The 15078-nt window shown below is 40.3% G+C and overlaps 1 protein-coding gene across 1 annotated transcript in view; it reads right to left on the bottom strand.

The window, feature by feature from the left end:
- Positions 1 to 2438: 2438 nt before the first annotated feature.
- rad51ap1 (RAD51 associated protein 1) overlaps positions 2439 to 15078 on the bottom strand; it is a 13155-nt gene continuing 515 nt past the window's right edge. The window contains exons 2-9 of the mRNA XM_084049889.1: positions 13974 to 14026; positions 12148 to 12286; positions 11393 to 11499; positions 11216 to 11305; positions 9911 to 10048; positions 6431 to 6628; positions 6097 to 6237; positions 2439 to 3619 (exon numbers count right to left, since the gene is read on the bottom strand). Of these exons, the coding sequence (XP_083906015.1) occupies positions 3492 to 3619; positions 6097 to 6237; positions 6431 to 6628; positions 9911 to 10048; positions 11216 to 11305; positions 11393 to 11499; positions 12148 to 12286; positions 13974 to 14026 (994 nt within the window). The 3' untranslated portion in view covers positions 2439 to 3491. The remainder of the gene's footprint in view (positions 3620 to 6096; positions 6238 to 6430; positions 6629 to 9910; positions 10049 to 11215; positions 11306 to 11392; positions 11500 to 12147; positions 12287 to 13973; positions 14027 to 15078) is intronic.

The raw sequence follows: 15078 nt of genomic DNA, 5'->3' as shown, positions 1-15078 counted from the left end.
CAGTGTTGCTGAGGCCTTTTATACTGTTGGTTACCATAGTTACCTCAACATATGATATCAACACAACGTCCAGGACTGATGTCACTACTGTGATGTCAGGTAGTGTCAGGCATATCCATATATGGACGTTGTGTTGATATCGTATATTGTGGTAACTATGGTAACCAAGATGTGTTGTGGGAGCTGGAGCTGGAGCAGGCCAGATGTGACGTCAGCGACTATGTGTTCCCGTTTGTAGCATCAATAACCAGAACAGTGCAGTCGGAGTCACGTTGTACTTATTGAGTGTTACTTTAGGAAACACGGCATGGTGTCAGAAGCGACTGTCAGCGTTACTAGGGGGATGAGGAAGATAACGGCGGAGGTGCAGCTACTCCAGCTAACCCGGCTAGAGCTAACGTGGCTAACGCTCCAGGCATTCAACCACCGGAGCAGTGGTGGGAAAAGTACTCAAATGTTTTACTTAAGTAAAAGTATCTATCTGCAATGTAGAAGTACTTTGTTAAAAGTAAAAGTCTGGAATTAAAAATTTACTTGAGTAAAAGTACAAAAGTATTGGTATCAAAATGTCACTTTATGGCTCATGGCCATCTGAAAAGTGTAAATTCCACTCAAATGTATTTGCATAAGTCAAATGTGTCTTTTTTTCTTCTTCGTATAATTTGAATTGAATCTACAGATGGAGGGATAATATAATTGAAAACATTACCACACGTATTGTTCAATGAAAAGCATTTTAATCCGATTGGTGGCCACTGGCCAGTGTCTCCGAATTCTCTCCGTTTGCTTTCAACTACGCGACCCTATCGGTTGGTAGGTGTATTACACTCTGATACATTATAACTCTATGAGAAAATGGCCGCCGATCGGATTAAAATGCTTTTTATTGAATAATACGGAAGATACTGGTACTCAAACCCACCCGAAGTGAATTGTAACATCCATGGCCATGAGGTAAGCACTTTATATTTGAAATGTGAACATGGTCTTTGGCTTGAGAGAGGCGACATGTGGTCGTCTACTCTACACCCTCCTCTGACCAGTGGTGTAACTAAGTACATTTACTCAAGTACTCTGACCGTCAGACCATCAACTGTGATCTACAATGTCATGTCACAACGCTGCATTGTGAACATGTTGTGAATAACAAGCCACACTATGCTTTGGAAAACTAATCAGCAGTAATGTAAAGTACACTGTGAGTCATTAATGGGCTAAATGTGCCAGACCAACAGCTATGGTCCTTTCATTTTGGCCAAAACTGGTCAAAAACTCAAACTGGTCAAAATGATGGTGACCTAGTTAATACATGTTTACATAGATAGCCTATATACTAGCGTACTCTGAGAGAAGGTTGTTACTCTACACCCCCAGACTCCACAGGTGGTCTGCTGTGTGAAACCCAAGCCAAACGCCCCTCTCTGTCTCTGCTGACCCTTTTTCTCCAGCAAATTAAAACACATGCTCCTAAACCACCCAGATGGACCTGTATTGATGACGACTAAAGTGATTAACGTTGATGTATTGATCAAGTTGAAGACTAAATAGATATAGACCCTTATTGTTTTTTGTTTTATGTATCCCATGACTCATGGGATACATAAAACAAAAAACAACAAGAGAAAGTCACAACACACACACACACACACATAGACAGAAAGACAGAAAGACAGGTAATATCTCAGCCACCCCTGCATGTATCTGGCTGTGACCTCAGCAGCTAGGGTGGGTGACCTACAGACCCATTTCTCTCTCACACACACACACACACACACACACACACACACACACACACACACACACACACACAGCAGCTACTGTATACTGCCACAATCAACTTCGATTCCCCAGCCAAATTTAAATCTGACCTAAAAAATCTGACCTAATTGGACCCCTACTACTTGCCTCAGAGATGCAAATAACGCACTCCCTCGGCACACTACACCACAAAGACACCCATGTACCTGTCAAACTACTTCACAAACGTCAAAGACGTCCACAGACAACACCAGAGGGAGCTCCACAAATCACGTTCAACCCATTTGGCTCAATTCATTCTACTGCTATGCCACCACAATGTGGAATGCCCTACCACCAGTCATTGAAAAGTGTGAATCCTTAGTATTCAATCAATCAACCAAAACTCCCATCGCAAGTTGATGTAATTTGTCCGTGTGTGGTCCAGCCCTATGGAATGCATGTGCTAAGAAAAATCTATTACATTTATATTTTATTTATTAAGACATCCTCAAAAAAAAATTCACCTAGAAACTCCATTCACAGTTAAAAAAAACACCTTACTGTGGACATGCATCCTTGAGATGTTTTACTTTGAAATGATTTGTAGTTTTTGAAATATTTAACTTTAAGCGCCCAATGCATTGTCAATGGCAATGAACATTTAGAGGGGAAAAAGTACAAACTCTGGCAGGTACACCTAGAAACCCCATTCAAACTTTAAAATGTTCATCTTACTGTGGACATGTTTGCCTGAAAAGGAATCTTTGAAATGTTTCAAAAGTAGCAAAAATAGATCCACATTGCACAAGCTTCTGGAAAGTTTCAGATGTTTCAGATGGGGCAGATGTTTCTTCTTTCTCTTTTGTTCCACTGCTCTCTAATCAATCTACAGTACAGTCCAGACATATCAGAAAGCACAGCTGTCTGACCTATGATTTGATTATGCACTTTAGAAATGTTTAACATGTTTAAATATTTTTAATTAAATGTACAGCATATACATGTTTATTTTTTCTTTCAAACAAAAAGAGTAAAGAAAACGTTTGACATAAATGAATTCACAAACAATGGGGAGGCATATAAAAACTAAGCAATCGACTCAAACGATCAACAGTTTGTGAGTTTGAGACATGAACTTCCATTGAGACAATTAACAAATATGAGACAATTACTGCTATGACTGCTATGAGATTGCATTACATTCATAATCTAATCTGGAACAAGTCATCAAATCACATTCTCATGACTATGCCTTAAGCTTTTTAATTTGCTCTGGAAAAGGATATTGGTGCTGTCTGGCAGAAACCTTGTATCGCCATATTTCAACTTTTAATGTATTTTTCGTCAATTAATGCCTAAGTAGCGAAAATAGCCAATTTACAAGCTCACAACGTGCGCTGGGAGCTTGAAGATCGGGTATTTTTACTTACTGAAAAATGTTGAAAGTGACAGTGAAAGTGGTTATGTGCGTCTGTGGGGTTTATAAATATTTAACAAATGAAAAGTACTGACAAGAGCTTGGGACTAAATAATAACTACATTGGATCCTTTAGAAAACAGGTTCTTTTTTTTTCCATGTCCAGAAAAGTAATGGTTTACAAACAAGGTTTCCGCCTGGCAGCGACAATATTCTGTATTTCAAGGATGCTTCACTTTTTAAAATGTCACCAATGTAAAATAAAACTGGTTTGGCTGGCATCCACTGTCACAGACAGAAGGAGAGCCGCGGGGCAGGCAGGTGAAGAGATGACTCAGTGACTTGCAACGCTGGGGTGTAGAGGTTTGACCCGAACACGCCGGGACAATCCTAGCCTGAGCCCCTGTCCCGGAGACCTTCCTGGTACCGTCTGCGATGACCCGGGACTTCTACCCACCTGACCTGAAGAAATCACATAAGATCAGTGGTGTAAAGTAACTAAGTACATTTACTCAAGTACTGTACTGAAGTACAATTTTGAGGTATTTTTTACTTTGCTCCACTACATCTCAGTGGCAAATATTGTACTGTTACTCCACTGAAATTATTTGAAAACTTAAGTTACTAGTTACTGCAGATATCAATTATTATATTATAAAATGTGAGTACTTCTTCCACCACTGCATAAGACCTTTGTTTATCCCCATGGGGAAATTGAAATATCGTATATACAGTGTTTCAGTAGAAAATTCAACACTTTTATTTCCTCCAAAGTGGACAATCTGGGCATTTTTCAATCAAATCATCTGTGATTTAAACACTGACGTACAAGGCAGATCTACATGCTCACAACACGTCACAATGGGATGAGTTGCTTGCAGGTCTGCTATGGAAAGCCAAACGGGTCATATTTCACCTCACGTCCCCTGGTCGACTAAGTGTTATGGGCACAGTCTATGGTTATGGGTCCATTTGGTTACATCAACATTGAGGTTTTTACTGTGCACTCAGTTTGTGAAGTGTCCCGTCTTACAGCTGCTTATTTCTGTATATTATAGCAGTTCAGCTGTAAAGTTGTGATGCAGTGCAGAAGTATTTCATGCATGTTTTGTTTTTGAGGACTGAACCTTATCTATAACATTTATTTATTTTGGTTTACAACATTTAATTCAATGTCAAGACATTTATGTCTGAAGGAGAGTGATTATACACACATCACTTCATAATAAATATATAATTAGTTCATAATATGCATTTGACTGCTTGTGTTAACTGATAAAGAGTAGTCTTCAGCAGTAATATAGAATAGAACAATATCGAGATGCAGCGCAGAACCAAATGGAATCGTTAACAGGTGAAACGTAATGGGATCAAATCGTGAGGTCAATGCAGATTCACTCCTCTATTGCATATGATTTATTTTTTGAGATAACTGCCTTAACCAATTAAAACCGGCAAAGTAATTTTAGATTTTAGCTATCTACTCGAGGAGGAGTGACTTCCGCCCCCCCCCGCTGACGCTATACCCACAGCTCTGTAGGCGACTAAACACAACGCCGACACACCACATCTCGCCAACACAGTAGCCACGGCGTGTGCACAGAATTTACGGGTGGCGTAGGGCACCTCTCATTGCTCACTACATATTTTCCACCTCGCAACATCATTAATTCTACTCACCACATTTCGGCCACAACGGAAGGGGAAACAGCTTCGTACCGTTTACCGTGCGCACCACCGAACGCCGACGGGTTTCGCCGAAACAACACGAAGGGCCGCCATTGAAACTCCGCAGCTCTCTGCCTCGCCAGAAGAACAACAACAGAAGCGCCTCCACCTCCCCTTCACCGTGTCTTCTGCTTCCACGCTCAATTCAGCTGACTACAATGCTAAAACATTCATGCTCAACCTCACAATCACAAGCTTCTCCGTTTAGTGTTTCATTAGCGCGAGCGTGGAAAACAACAACAGCGCGTTGTGTTCGTGCGCAGCTGCTACACACAATAGCCTAGGATCATCGTACCAAAGGACTCGACAGTGATGTCATCATTATGCAACCCGGAAGTACAAATACCAAGGATACGTCAGTGATGTCAGTCGGGATGCCAGTCGGGATGCCAGGTTTTCAAAAACAAGCGACAGAAACAAGCAAGGACGTTCATGAAAAAACAAAAGCCACAGGGAGCACCACGGTGGATCTATATGGGGTCTGAAGGGGTGCGCGCTGTTTCGCGTGGCTCTCCAGGGGTTCCGTCAGGGGGTCCGCGGTATATATATATATATATATATTTTTTTTTTTAACTTTTATATTGGAAATTTGTATCCCACCATTTTGGTACCCCAAAATAAGCGCGCCAGAGCCCCGTGCGCGGCTAGCGGGCCGGCCGCCCTACAAAGCACATTGGTTGGCTATTCAAAAATAGGAGATATACAGTACTGTACAAGCTCATAGCGCATCACTTCGTGCCACGCTATGAGCTTGTAGATTTGCTGTTTTTGAAAAATCTTGAAAATGTGTGCAAATCTTTATATATATATATTTTTTAAGTGAACAGTTTAACTCAAATCTTTGCTTCTGGGGGTCCCTGGAACAAAACATTTGAGATGGGGGTCGGCAGCCGAATACATTTCATTTTCGGGATCCTTGACATGAAAAAGTTTGAGCACCACTGATATAGCAACATCTGTTTTTTAGAAAACCGTTGGGATTTAGAAGACATTTGTAGAAACTGCCTCAGGTCTCAATGGTTTAACTACATTTACCTAAGCGTCGCTATTCTGGGGCGAACATTTGGCAGAAACAGCAGCTCTACAAGATCACACCGTGTTTGTAGATCGGCTATTTTCAGCGAAGAGATATTATATGGTGTTGTACTGTAGAGGGAAAAAGGAGGGTGCTTAGTATAGAGCCCTGGGGTAAGTGAATATGTCAGTCATACCTGGAGGATTCCACTTTGGTACTCTGCTGCCACCTGCTGGGCTGAGAGGGTGAGATGCAGGGGTGCTGGCAGAGATGGCAGGCCTTTTGGAAGTGGATGCAGTCTTTGTCAAGGGAGGACTTCTGCCTGGTTCTGAGATTGCTGTGAGACAGATAGACCAATTAACATCGTTCCAAAGTTACATTGTTTTCGACTTGTTCTCGACTCGACTTAGTTTTATAAAATTATCGATTGTCGATTATCTTTTATATATTCTATTAAATCAATGAGTTTCATTAACTGTACCCTAAAATGAAATGCAGCATGCAGTTTCTAAGCTTAATTTCAAAGAGACCTGCTGTATGTGATTTGGAGGTTTTGGAGGGTTGTTTTTCTTTCTTGGAGACAGGGGGCTTGGGGGAAGCTTTGGTCTTCTCAGTCTTTGCCTTTTTGTCCTTCTTGAAAACGAGCGTTGTTTTGTTGACTTTCTTCACAGTGAACTCCTCTTCCTCACTTTCGGGTGCTTCGCTGAAATCGTCATCGCTGTCTGTATCTGAACACAAAGTCAGTGTTACATTATCACACAAAAGCAGAGAGAAACAATGCAGTGATTAGATCAGTTGTTCAACCAAGTTTTGCATTGGAACCCCCCTTCTCTTACATCTGACAAAAGCTGAGACCAACCCAACCCCCCCACACACACACACACACACGGAAACACACACTTGTGTTTTCCAGACATGTTAGCCGCTTAAGCCCTATATACTTCTTGTACGACAAATAGCGAAAATAGCCAATGTATAAGCTCACACTGTGTGAGCTTATACATAGTGTGTGAGCTTGTAGATTGCTTATTGACTATTGCTATTTTTCTTATTTCTTTTACATTTTGAAAAAACTCTGACAGACAATCAGAAATAGTATATACAATGACCCAAAAATGAAATGTATGACGTTTATAAATAATAAAATACTACGCCTGCACAGGCCCACACCAAACTGCACGGTAAAGGAGTACATTTATTGAAGGAGAGGCAACGTTTGGGTCACTGGTGATGACCTTCTTCAGGCATAATACAGTAGTCTGACAGAGCTACTTATTAGGGCTGTCACGATTACAAATTTAAGTTGACGATTAATTGTCATTCAAATAATTGCGATTAAAGATTTAATTGTGTGTTTGGCCATTGAACATTGGGAACATATTAAGTCTTTTAGGCTTCGTAATCAAAAATTGCACAGGGCAGATATGACAAATAACTGAAATAGACAATGAAATTATTGACATTATTGACAATAATAGCAGAAATAGCAGATCTGCAAGCTTACAACGTGTCTTACAATGTGACACGTTGTAAGCTTGTAGATCTGCTATTTCTGCTTTTTTAATACTTGAAAATGTGTGACGATTATGCAAAAATAATTACGATTATCTCAAATAGTTGTGATTAGACGATTATGTAATAATTGTGACAGGCCTAGGCCTTATATACAAACATTTGGGTCACGATCACCCAATCACTAGACAAAGTCTGTGATTACCAAGAGGTGACTAGCCTGGTAAACCCTCCTCCGGAAATCTAATTTCCATTTGATTCCAGGAGTGAGTCTGGCCTGATCGCCCATTCTGCAATATTGGCTGTGGGCTGGAGTTGGGCGGGAGTAATACCGTTGACTGACAACCCCTTCAGCCAATGATCGTTGTTCCCCTCCAGCCAATCAGCAGACCTCCAGACTAATGTGACGCAACGGGACTTTTGAGACGGCCATGCCCAAAATAGGTTGCCTTATTCGGATACATGCGTGGCACTGCCCGCCCCTCCCGGTTCTCTAAATTTTTATTTTTAAATAGGCTCTGTCATGATTAATTGACCACATATATGAAGTTAAACAACTAAATCCTATCCAAACGATATCTTAAAAGTAAATTCCGTGCCTCAAAAAAAGAAGTTTGAGAGCATTTTAAAACCGAAAGTAAAAAGTGTAACTGGCCACAGAAACAATGGCGGATCGTTCCATTTTTGTCGGCTGCACTCGGTCCCATTCGGGCTCACTCGTACTCGCCACCTGATTGGCCAACTGTCGCTGTCAATCACAGAACGATGAGCGACGACGCTCATAGGCTCGGTTAGTTGGTAATTCCACTAGAAACCCCCACAATGGGCGATCAGGCCAGACTCACTCCTGGAATCAAATGGAAATGAGATTTCCGGAGGGAGGGTTTACCAGGCTAAGAGGTGACAGCTTGTGATGATGATCAGTTCACATCATTATTAAAGACACAAGCGATGACAGTGATGATGACATGTTTCAAATGTTGGACAACCTCCAAACAGGCCCCCCCCCCCCAAAGGGGACCCGGACCTCAGGTTGGGAACCACTGGATTAGATCACACTGGACCAAAACATGAACCGTGAGTTATCTAGATTTAGAAGACAAGGCAGTGGCGGACTAAATGTTAGAGGAGCGTGCTTGTTGACAAATCTGTGTGGGGAAGTGAATGACCATCACTCACTCCTAAAATATATCAACGAATTGACAAAATGAGCGTAAAACCTTAACAATGTTAACTTCACACGTAAAAATGTTATTTAAACCATTTTCAACCTGGTGTCCCTATTTTGGGCATCTCATTGTAGGTGAAAATGGTTTCAAAAATAACAAAATTAGCAAATATACAAGCTCACAACCTGGTGCGACGAGCTTGTAGATCGGCTGTTTTCGCCATGAATACAGGTGTATTATTATCATGAATACAAAAACTATCATGAATAGAGGTAAGGTGTGCCTTTGTCTGATGTGCCTTGGCCACAAAAAGATAGAAAACCACTCCTCTACAGGATAACGAAACAATTTAATGTTCCGTTATCCTGAATAATTGAAAAAAATACAATTGATTTGTTTATTGACTAAATCAATTAGTGTGATTAACCACTTCAGCCCTATATTATACTTCGTTGTACAATGCTGTCATACTAAAATCCTGAAAATATTAGTTCTGCAATCTCACAACGCTTTGCGATGCAACATGTTGTGAGCTTGTAGATTGGCTATTGTTGCTATTTTGGAAAATCACATTTAATTTGTTATCATTGATTAAATTGATTAATTCAAATAACTGTTAACAAGCTGTAATATTTACAGGACAGACCTTGTCAGTGAACTATAAGGGCAGTGTAAAAGAAAAGGTGTATAGGGAGAGGTGGGGTGGGGGAATGGATATGGGGGGTGCATTTCTCCTTTCCGACATGTCGCCTTTCCGACGTTGACGAACCCTATACCTAACCCTAACCGCACGCGGAAGCCACTAGTCGGAGTGGTGAGATGTCGGAATGGAGAGTGAACACCGGATATGGGGTTTTATATTCATATGCTATATGGTTCTGTCCTGGTGCAAGTGTATTTTCAATATACATAAAGTTGCTTAAACTTGGATCATTTGTAAGGGCTGCCTTTTTCCTTTTTTTTTTTTACCTTTGGAAACAATCAATGTGATCTGAGATGCTGTTTCTGTGTGCTTGCCCCTGAGATTTTTGGCATTGCAAATCTGAATTAAAGTGTCTAACATAATTGTTCATTAACCCATTAAGACCTGAGGCCGATTCTACAAATGCCTTCTAAATCAGTAGTTCTCACACTTTCAAGAAAGTTTCAAAAACGTTCAAAAATTGCAGAGAAGCTTGTAGATCTGCTATTTTTGAATAGCCAACGCTAAAATAAAAAATGACACAGATGCTTTCCCGGGTTTAGCGGGTTAAATCGTAATCGAGGCGAAGGTTTGAAATAATCATGATATTGATTTGAAGTCATAGTGCCCACTGCCCAGCCCCTAACCTGGAGTCATTTTGGGCAGATAGTCCTCATCCTCGTCCTTGGACGTGCCCCCCTGTGGCTCTCGTGTGCTGCATGCAGCCTTCCTCTGTCTGGATGGGGCGCAGGGTGAGCCCTGCTCTCCTGTGATCTGATCCAGACCTGCAGGAGGAACAGTATTCTATCAACACTTCTTCATTCTGTTCTTACAGGACATTCGATTGTTCTGTTATCCTGTAGACTCTACAGGATAACTCTACAGGCACAAAAAGTAAGAAAACCACTCCTCTACAGTGTAGAGGAGTGTTTTTTTGTGCCCAAGGCACATCAAGCCACATCAGACCATGGCACAGCTGTATTCATGATCGTTTTTGTATTCATGATCATAATACACTTCATGGCGAAGATCTACAAGCTCATCGCAACAGGTTGTGAGTGAGCTTGTAGATTTGGTATTTTCGTTGTTTTTGAAAATGTTGTGAAAAAACAAAAAGGCTATTTGAAATGTTTGCCCAAAATGGGGACAACAGGTTGAAAGTGATTTAAATAAACTCTTTAAGGGTGAAGTTAAAAATGTTACGGGTGAAATGATGCTCAGTTGTAAGTGTAAAAGCAAAGAGTTACTGCTTAATGGCCTTCCAGATGCTGTTTGAATATGGTGTCACAAAGTATGTGTTGTTAAAAGTGTGTCAATGGGGAGAATGAAAGCAAAGCACAAAGTAGGGCTGGGGCAATACATGGTATTAAATCGATATTGTGATATGAGACTAGATATCGTCTGCCTGGGATTTTGGATATTGTAATATTCTGATATGGCTTAAGTTTCTATTCCTGTTTTCAATAACTTTAGCCAGTGGTTCTCAAACTTTTTTGGTTTCAGTACCTCCTTCTGATTTCGGAATCCTAGCACCCCCTAATTACAACATTTTGGTTAGAAGATATTGACATATTGAAATATGACCAAAAGTCCAGTTATTATGTCAATATGTTCCAAAGTAACAGTTGCACTTGTCAAGGTTTTGACTTCATTTGGTTCAACACTTTACAGATCAGCAGATTCACACAAAGTGTGTCAATGTTTCATCCTTAAACATATTAAATTATCATTGTATCAATAACTGGTAGTACCCCCTATAGTACCCCCATTTGAGAAACCCTGATTTATGTCTCATTTTATGCTTTAAACTTTTTTTCAAACAGCAAAAAATAGTCTATCTACAAGTCATGCATTATCATCACAACATCGATATCAAGGTATATGGTAAAAGTGTCATGATAAATAATTTTGTCCAACCGTAGCATAAAGGATAGGTGCTGGTAAAAAATTACCCAAAACAGCGAGGTTCACACTGCAGTTGGAAATGTGCTGCACGGATGGAGGTACATTCTCATCTTCTTGAGTTGGACACTCTTCGACATCTTCCAAAGAAAAGAAAAATACAACAATTACACACTGTTATCTGTGTCAACAAAATGTAGTCAGGTGTGTTTCGCTGACCACTGCACCTGTGACGTTGGGAGACTGATCCTCTTTCCCATCGGAAGAATGCAGCAAGGAGAGCGTGAGGGCTGCTTCTAGATCCCGTTCAAACACCTTCTCAACCAACGGTTTTCTATGACACCAAAAGGACAGAAGTTCAGCTGAAGCTCATGACGAATTAACGAGAAGCGTACAAGGAAACATATAATAGACAAATCCTAATTTAAACACAAATTAAAATGAACAGAATGAACTAAATAGAATAATAATAATAATAATAAACACTCACAGCCTTTAAACTTAAAGCATTGACAGTAAAAAGTGCTGTCCCATTCCTTTATACCATTTGGAGCCCTTGCCTCACCCTCAAGCACTTACCAGGTGATGTCACTCAAGTCTGTGAGGGTTCAGGACTTGAGGGTTTAGGGAGGACTTTGGAATTGGGCCTTAGATCAGCTAACACAGGCCTCCTTGACCTCCCCCCATTAGTCAGGACTGGAAACTCACTCCCCATTTTCCAACTCAGTCTGGAAACCCACCTCTTCAGATTCAACCCCTCTCCCTAGCACTTCTCATTCCTTGTATGCCTTCTGGTTGCCTGGTTTTTCATAGATGCTAGTGATTATACTATGCAAATGTATGTTGGTTATTTGTTCACATATTGTTGGCTGTTGGGCAGAAACCTTGTATCTCTATATTTCTTTTAATCTCTTAATGATAATAAACCACTCTCACAGACACGCAGTAAATAATCCATCCTGATGCATCATGTATTCCCCACCTGTCTTTGCTGCTTATTTTGGACTGTGAATCACTCTCGTCTTGACTGGAGTACTTGCTTGATGATTTCTTCTTCTGTTGTTTCACTTCCTCTCTGGCTTTTTTGCGGGGGGGAGCTTTCACACTGGAGGAAAAGTCATCTGATTCAAATGAGAAGAAAAGAAACAACTCTGCCGATGAGATCTGTGGTTCTCACTTTTTCTTTTCTTATTTCAAGGACGCACAATTTGGTATGAACTGGGCCACGGACTCTCATAACTCTGAGAGTGTACAGTACAAATGGACCAGTAAGGTTCCATTTGGTTCCATTTGTACACTCTCACGAGTTACAGACAATGTAACTCTAGGGACTGTTTGGTAACAATCATTTAGCTGAGGGCCCCTGGAACCACCTCAAGGACCCCTGGGGGTCCCCAGCCCGCACTTTGAGAGCCACCGGTTTAACCCATTAAGACCCGAGGCCGCTTCTAAAACATTTCTAAATCCTAACAGTTTTTCGTAAAAAAAATATAAAAACAATAATTTTCACGATTTTTCAAAAATAGCAGATCTACAAGCTCATAGAGCTTGTATATCTGCTATTTTTGAATAGCCAAAGAAATCTAAAATGACACAGATGCGTTCCCGGTCTTAATGGTTTAACGCGCCAGTCTCTACCATTCTGCGTCAGCAGCAAAGTGGATTGCAGAAATGAACTTGTTAATATGATGTATAACATTAGACGCACTCAATTTAAGATGAACTAAACCCACAATCAATTGGGCGGAATGCAGTATGTAATAATATATCTTAGGCCTTGTTACACCCCACATCCCCTAGACCTGACAGGCTGCATCACCTGAATTTAAACAAATAGAAGTCAAGAGAATCGTCTTGTATGGCATTGTGCAAGCTTTAGTCATTCATCTTTCCGCATTGGCTAGATGTCAAATCAGGCCATTTACTTTCAAGTTTGCTTTATAACGTTCTACACCTCATTTTGGAAAGGAGACATTCTTGAATACGTTTTTCTTGTGTCTGGGCCCTATTAAAGATCTGATGGGGGAGGAATATGCCGAAAGCATAATTATGCAGCTTTGGAAATCCAAGCGATGCGCCCAAAGGCTAAGAATCCTCACGTTCATAATCACTACATAACCAGGATCATGGTTATTGGTAGCTCTGGTCCATAGCGTTAGAAGGAGTTCTCCTTAACGCTATGGTACTGTCGTTCCTTTCCCCTCACACCCGTGGTAGCGTAGGCTGCGCAGCCTCTCGTCTTTAGTAAAAATAAAACAAACTTTCGCTATTCACCAAAACAAAGACGGTTTTATGGAGTTGAAACCCCGAGCCCCCACCTCACGTCTAAAATACACATTTTGGCCAGAAAATACAATATTTCACCGGAAGGAAAAATGTTTTTGGTTACTCCACTGCGCTTCTACAGATCTGGTTAATGGATTTTTTTCCTTCCGGTGAAATATTTTCTTTTCTGGCCAAAAAGTGTATTTTAGACGTGAGGTGGGGGGCTCAGAGTATTCCCACTAAGTAGAGTAGGCTTTCAACTGTTTTGGTGAGTAGCGAAAGTTTTTTTTTTTACAACAGACGAGAGGCTGCGCAGCCTGTGGTGCGTGCGCAAAGACTCGAAAGTCCCATAGCGTTAAGGAGAACTCCTTCTAACGCTATGGACCAGAGCTAGGTTATTGGTATGGTTGTCTGGGTCAAGCATTTGTGTTATGTATAGGCTATCATACCTTTTGAGGGTGTAACGTTAAGTGTGTGTATATGCATCCTGTATAAAGTGAAAATAAATGAATTGAAATGAAATATGCACAAAACAAAACTTACCATCGTCATCGTTAAAGTCTTGGGAATCACAATAGTTGACCATCTTTGTTTTCCTGTTGGAAGACAAAACTTAAGTTAAGACCTTTTTGCACACTTTGTGAGCTTGCACATCTGTTATTTTCCCTAAGCATGAAGTCATTAATGTACCAAAACAATGACATATACATACTGCAGCTAACTTAGGAACAACGGGCCAAGGCTGTGTTTATTAGATGAATACATGTCGTTGTTTAGGGCCATTGAACATCTTAAAGGAGAATTTTGGACTAAAGTTTTATTACCTTTTCTATGATGTTATGATATCTTAGGATGAATGGTACAGTAGAAACATTTCATAACTCCACCCCTGGTCCGCCACAGCTTAAAAAGGTGCGCGGATAGGCCTTAGGTTAGATCACATATTTTCATAGCTTTTTTTTTTTTTTGCGTGAGAGATCTGACGTTCATAGTGACAGAACACTGTCCAAAAAAAAAAATCTCAAGATTTCAATCTCGTCTAGCGAGACTTCTGTTTTTTTTTTTTTTTTTTTTTTGGTTGCATAGTGTTCTGTCACTATGAACATCAGATCTCACAAAAAAAAAAAAAAAAAAAAGCTATTAAAATATGTGATCTAACCTAAGACCTATCCGCTTCAACTGTAAGTGAGATTCCCCATTCTAGTGAATGAGGCAGCTTAGAGGGCTTTTAAGCTCTGGCGGACCAGGGGTGGAGTTATGAAATGTTTCTACTGTACCATTCATCCTAAGATATCATAACATCATAGAAAAGGTAATAAAACTTTAGTCCAAAATTCTCCTTTAAGATGGTTTCACGTTAAGCTTTTTAGAGATTTGAAGCAGTGGTGTAAAGTAACTAAGTACATTTACTCAAGTACTGTACTTAAAGTAAAATGCATTTTTTGTTTTACTTTACTGGAGTATTTGAAATTTTCAGTACTCCACATCTCAGAGGCAAATATTATACTTTTACTCCACTACAATTATTACTTTAGTTACTGGTTACTTTGTAGATTTGTATTTTTTTTAGTAAACATACATTAACCACTTAAGCTCTATATATTTCGGCTATTTGAAAATAGCAGATATGCAAGCTCACACGATGTGA

This window comes from Gymnoscopelus microlampas, assembly GCF_963454915.1.
Source record: "Gymnoscopelus microlampas genome assembly, chromosome: 23".
Classification (NCBI taxonomy): Eukaryota; Metazoa; Chordata; class Actinopteri; order Myctophiformes; family Myctophidae; genus Gymnoscopelus; species Gymnoscopelus microlampas.
The sequence above is the reverse complement of the archived record's forward strand: the minus strand, read 5'-3'. Positions and strand labels throughout refer to the sequence as shown.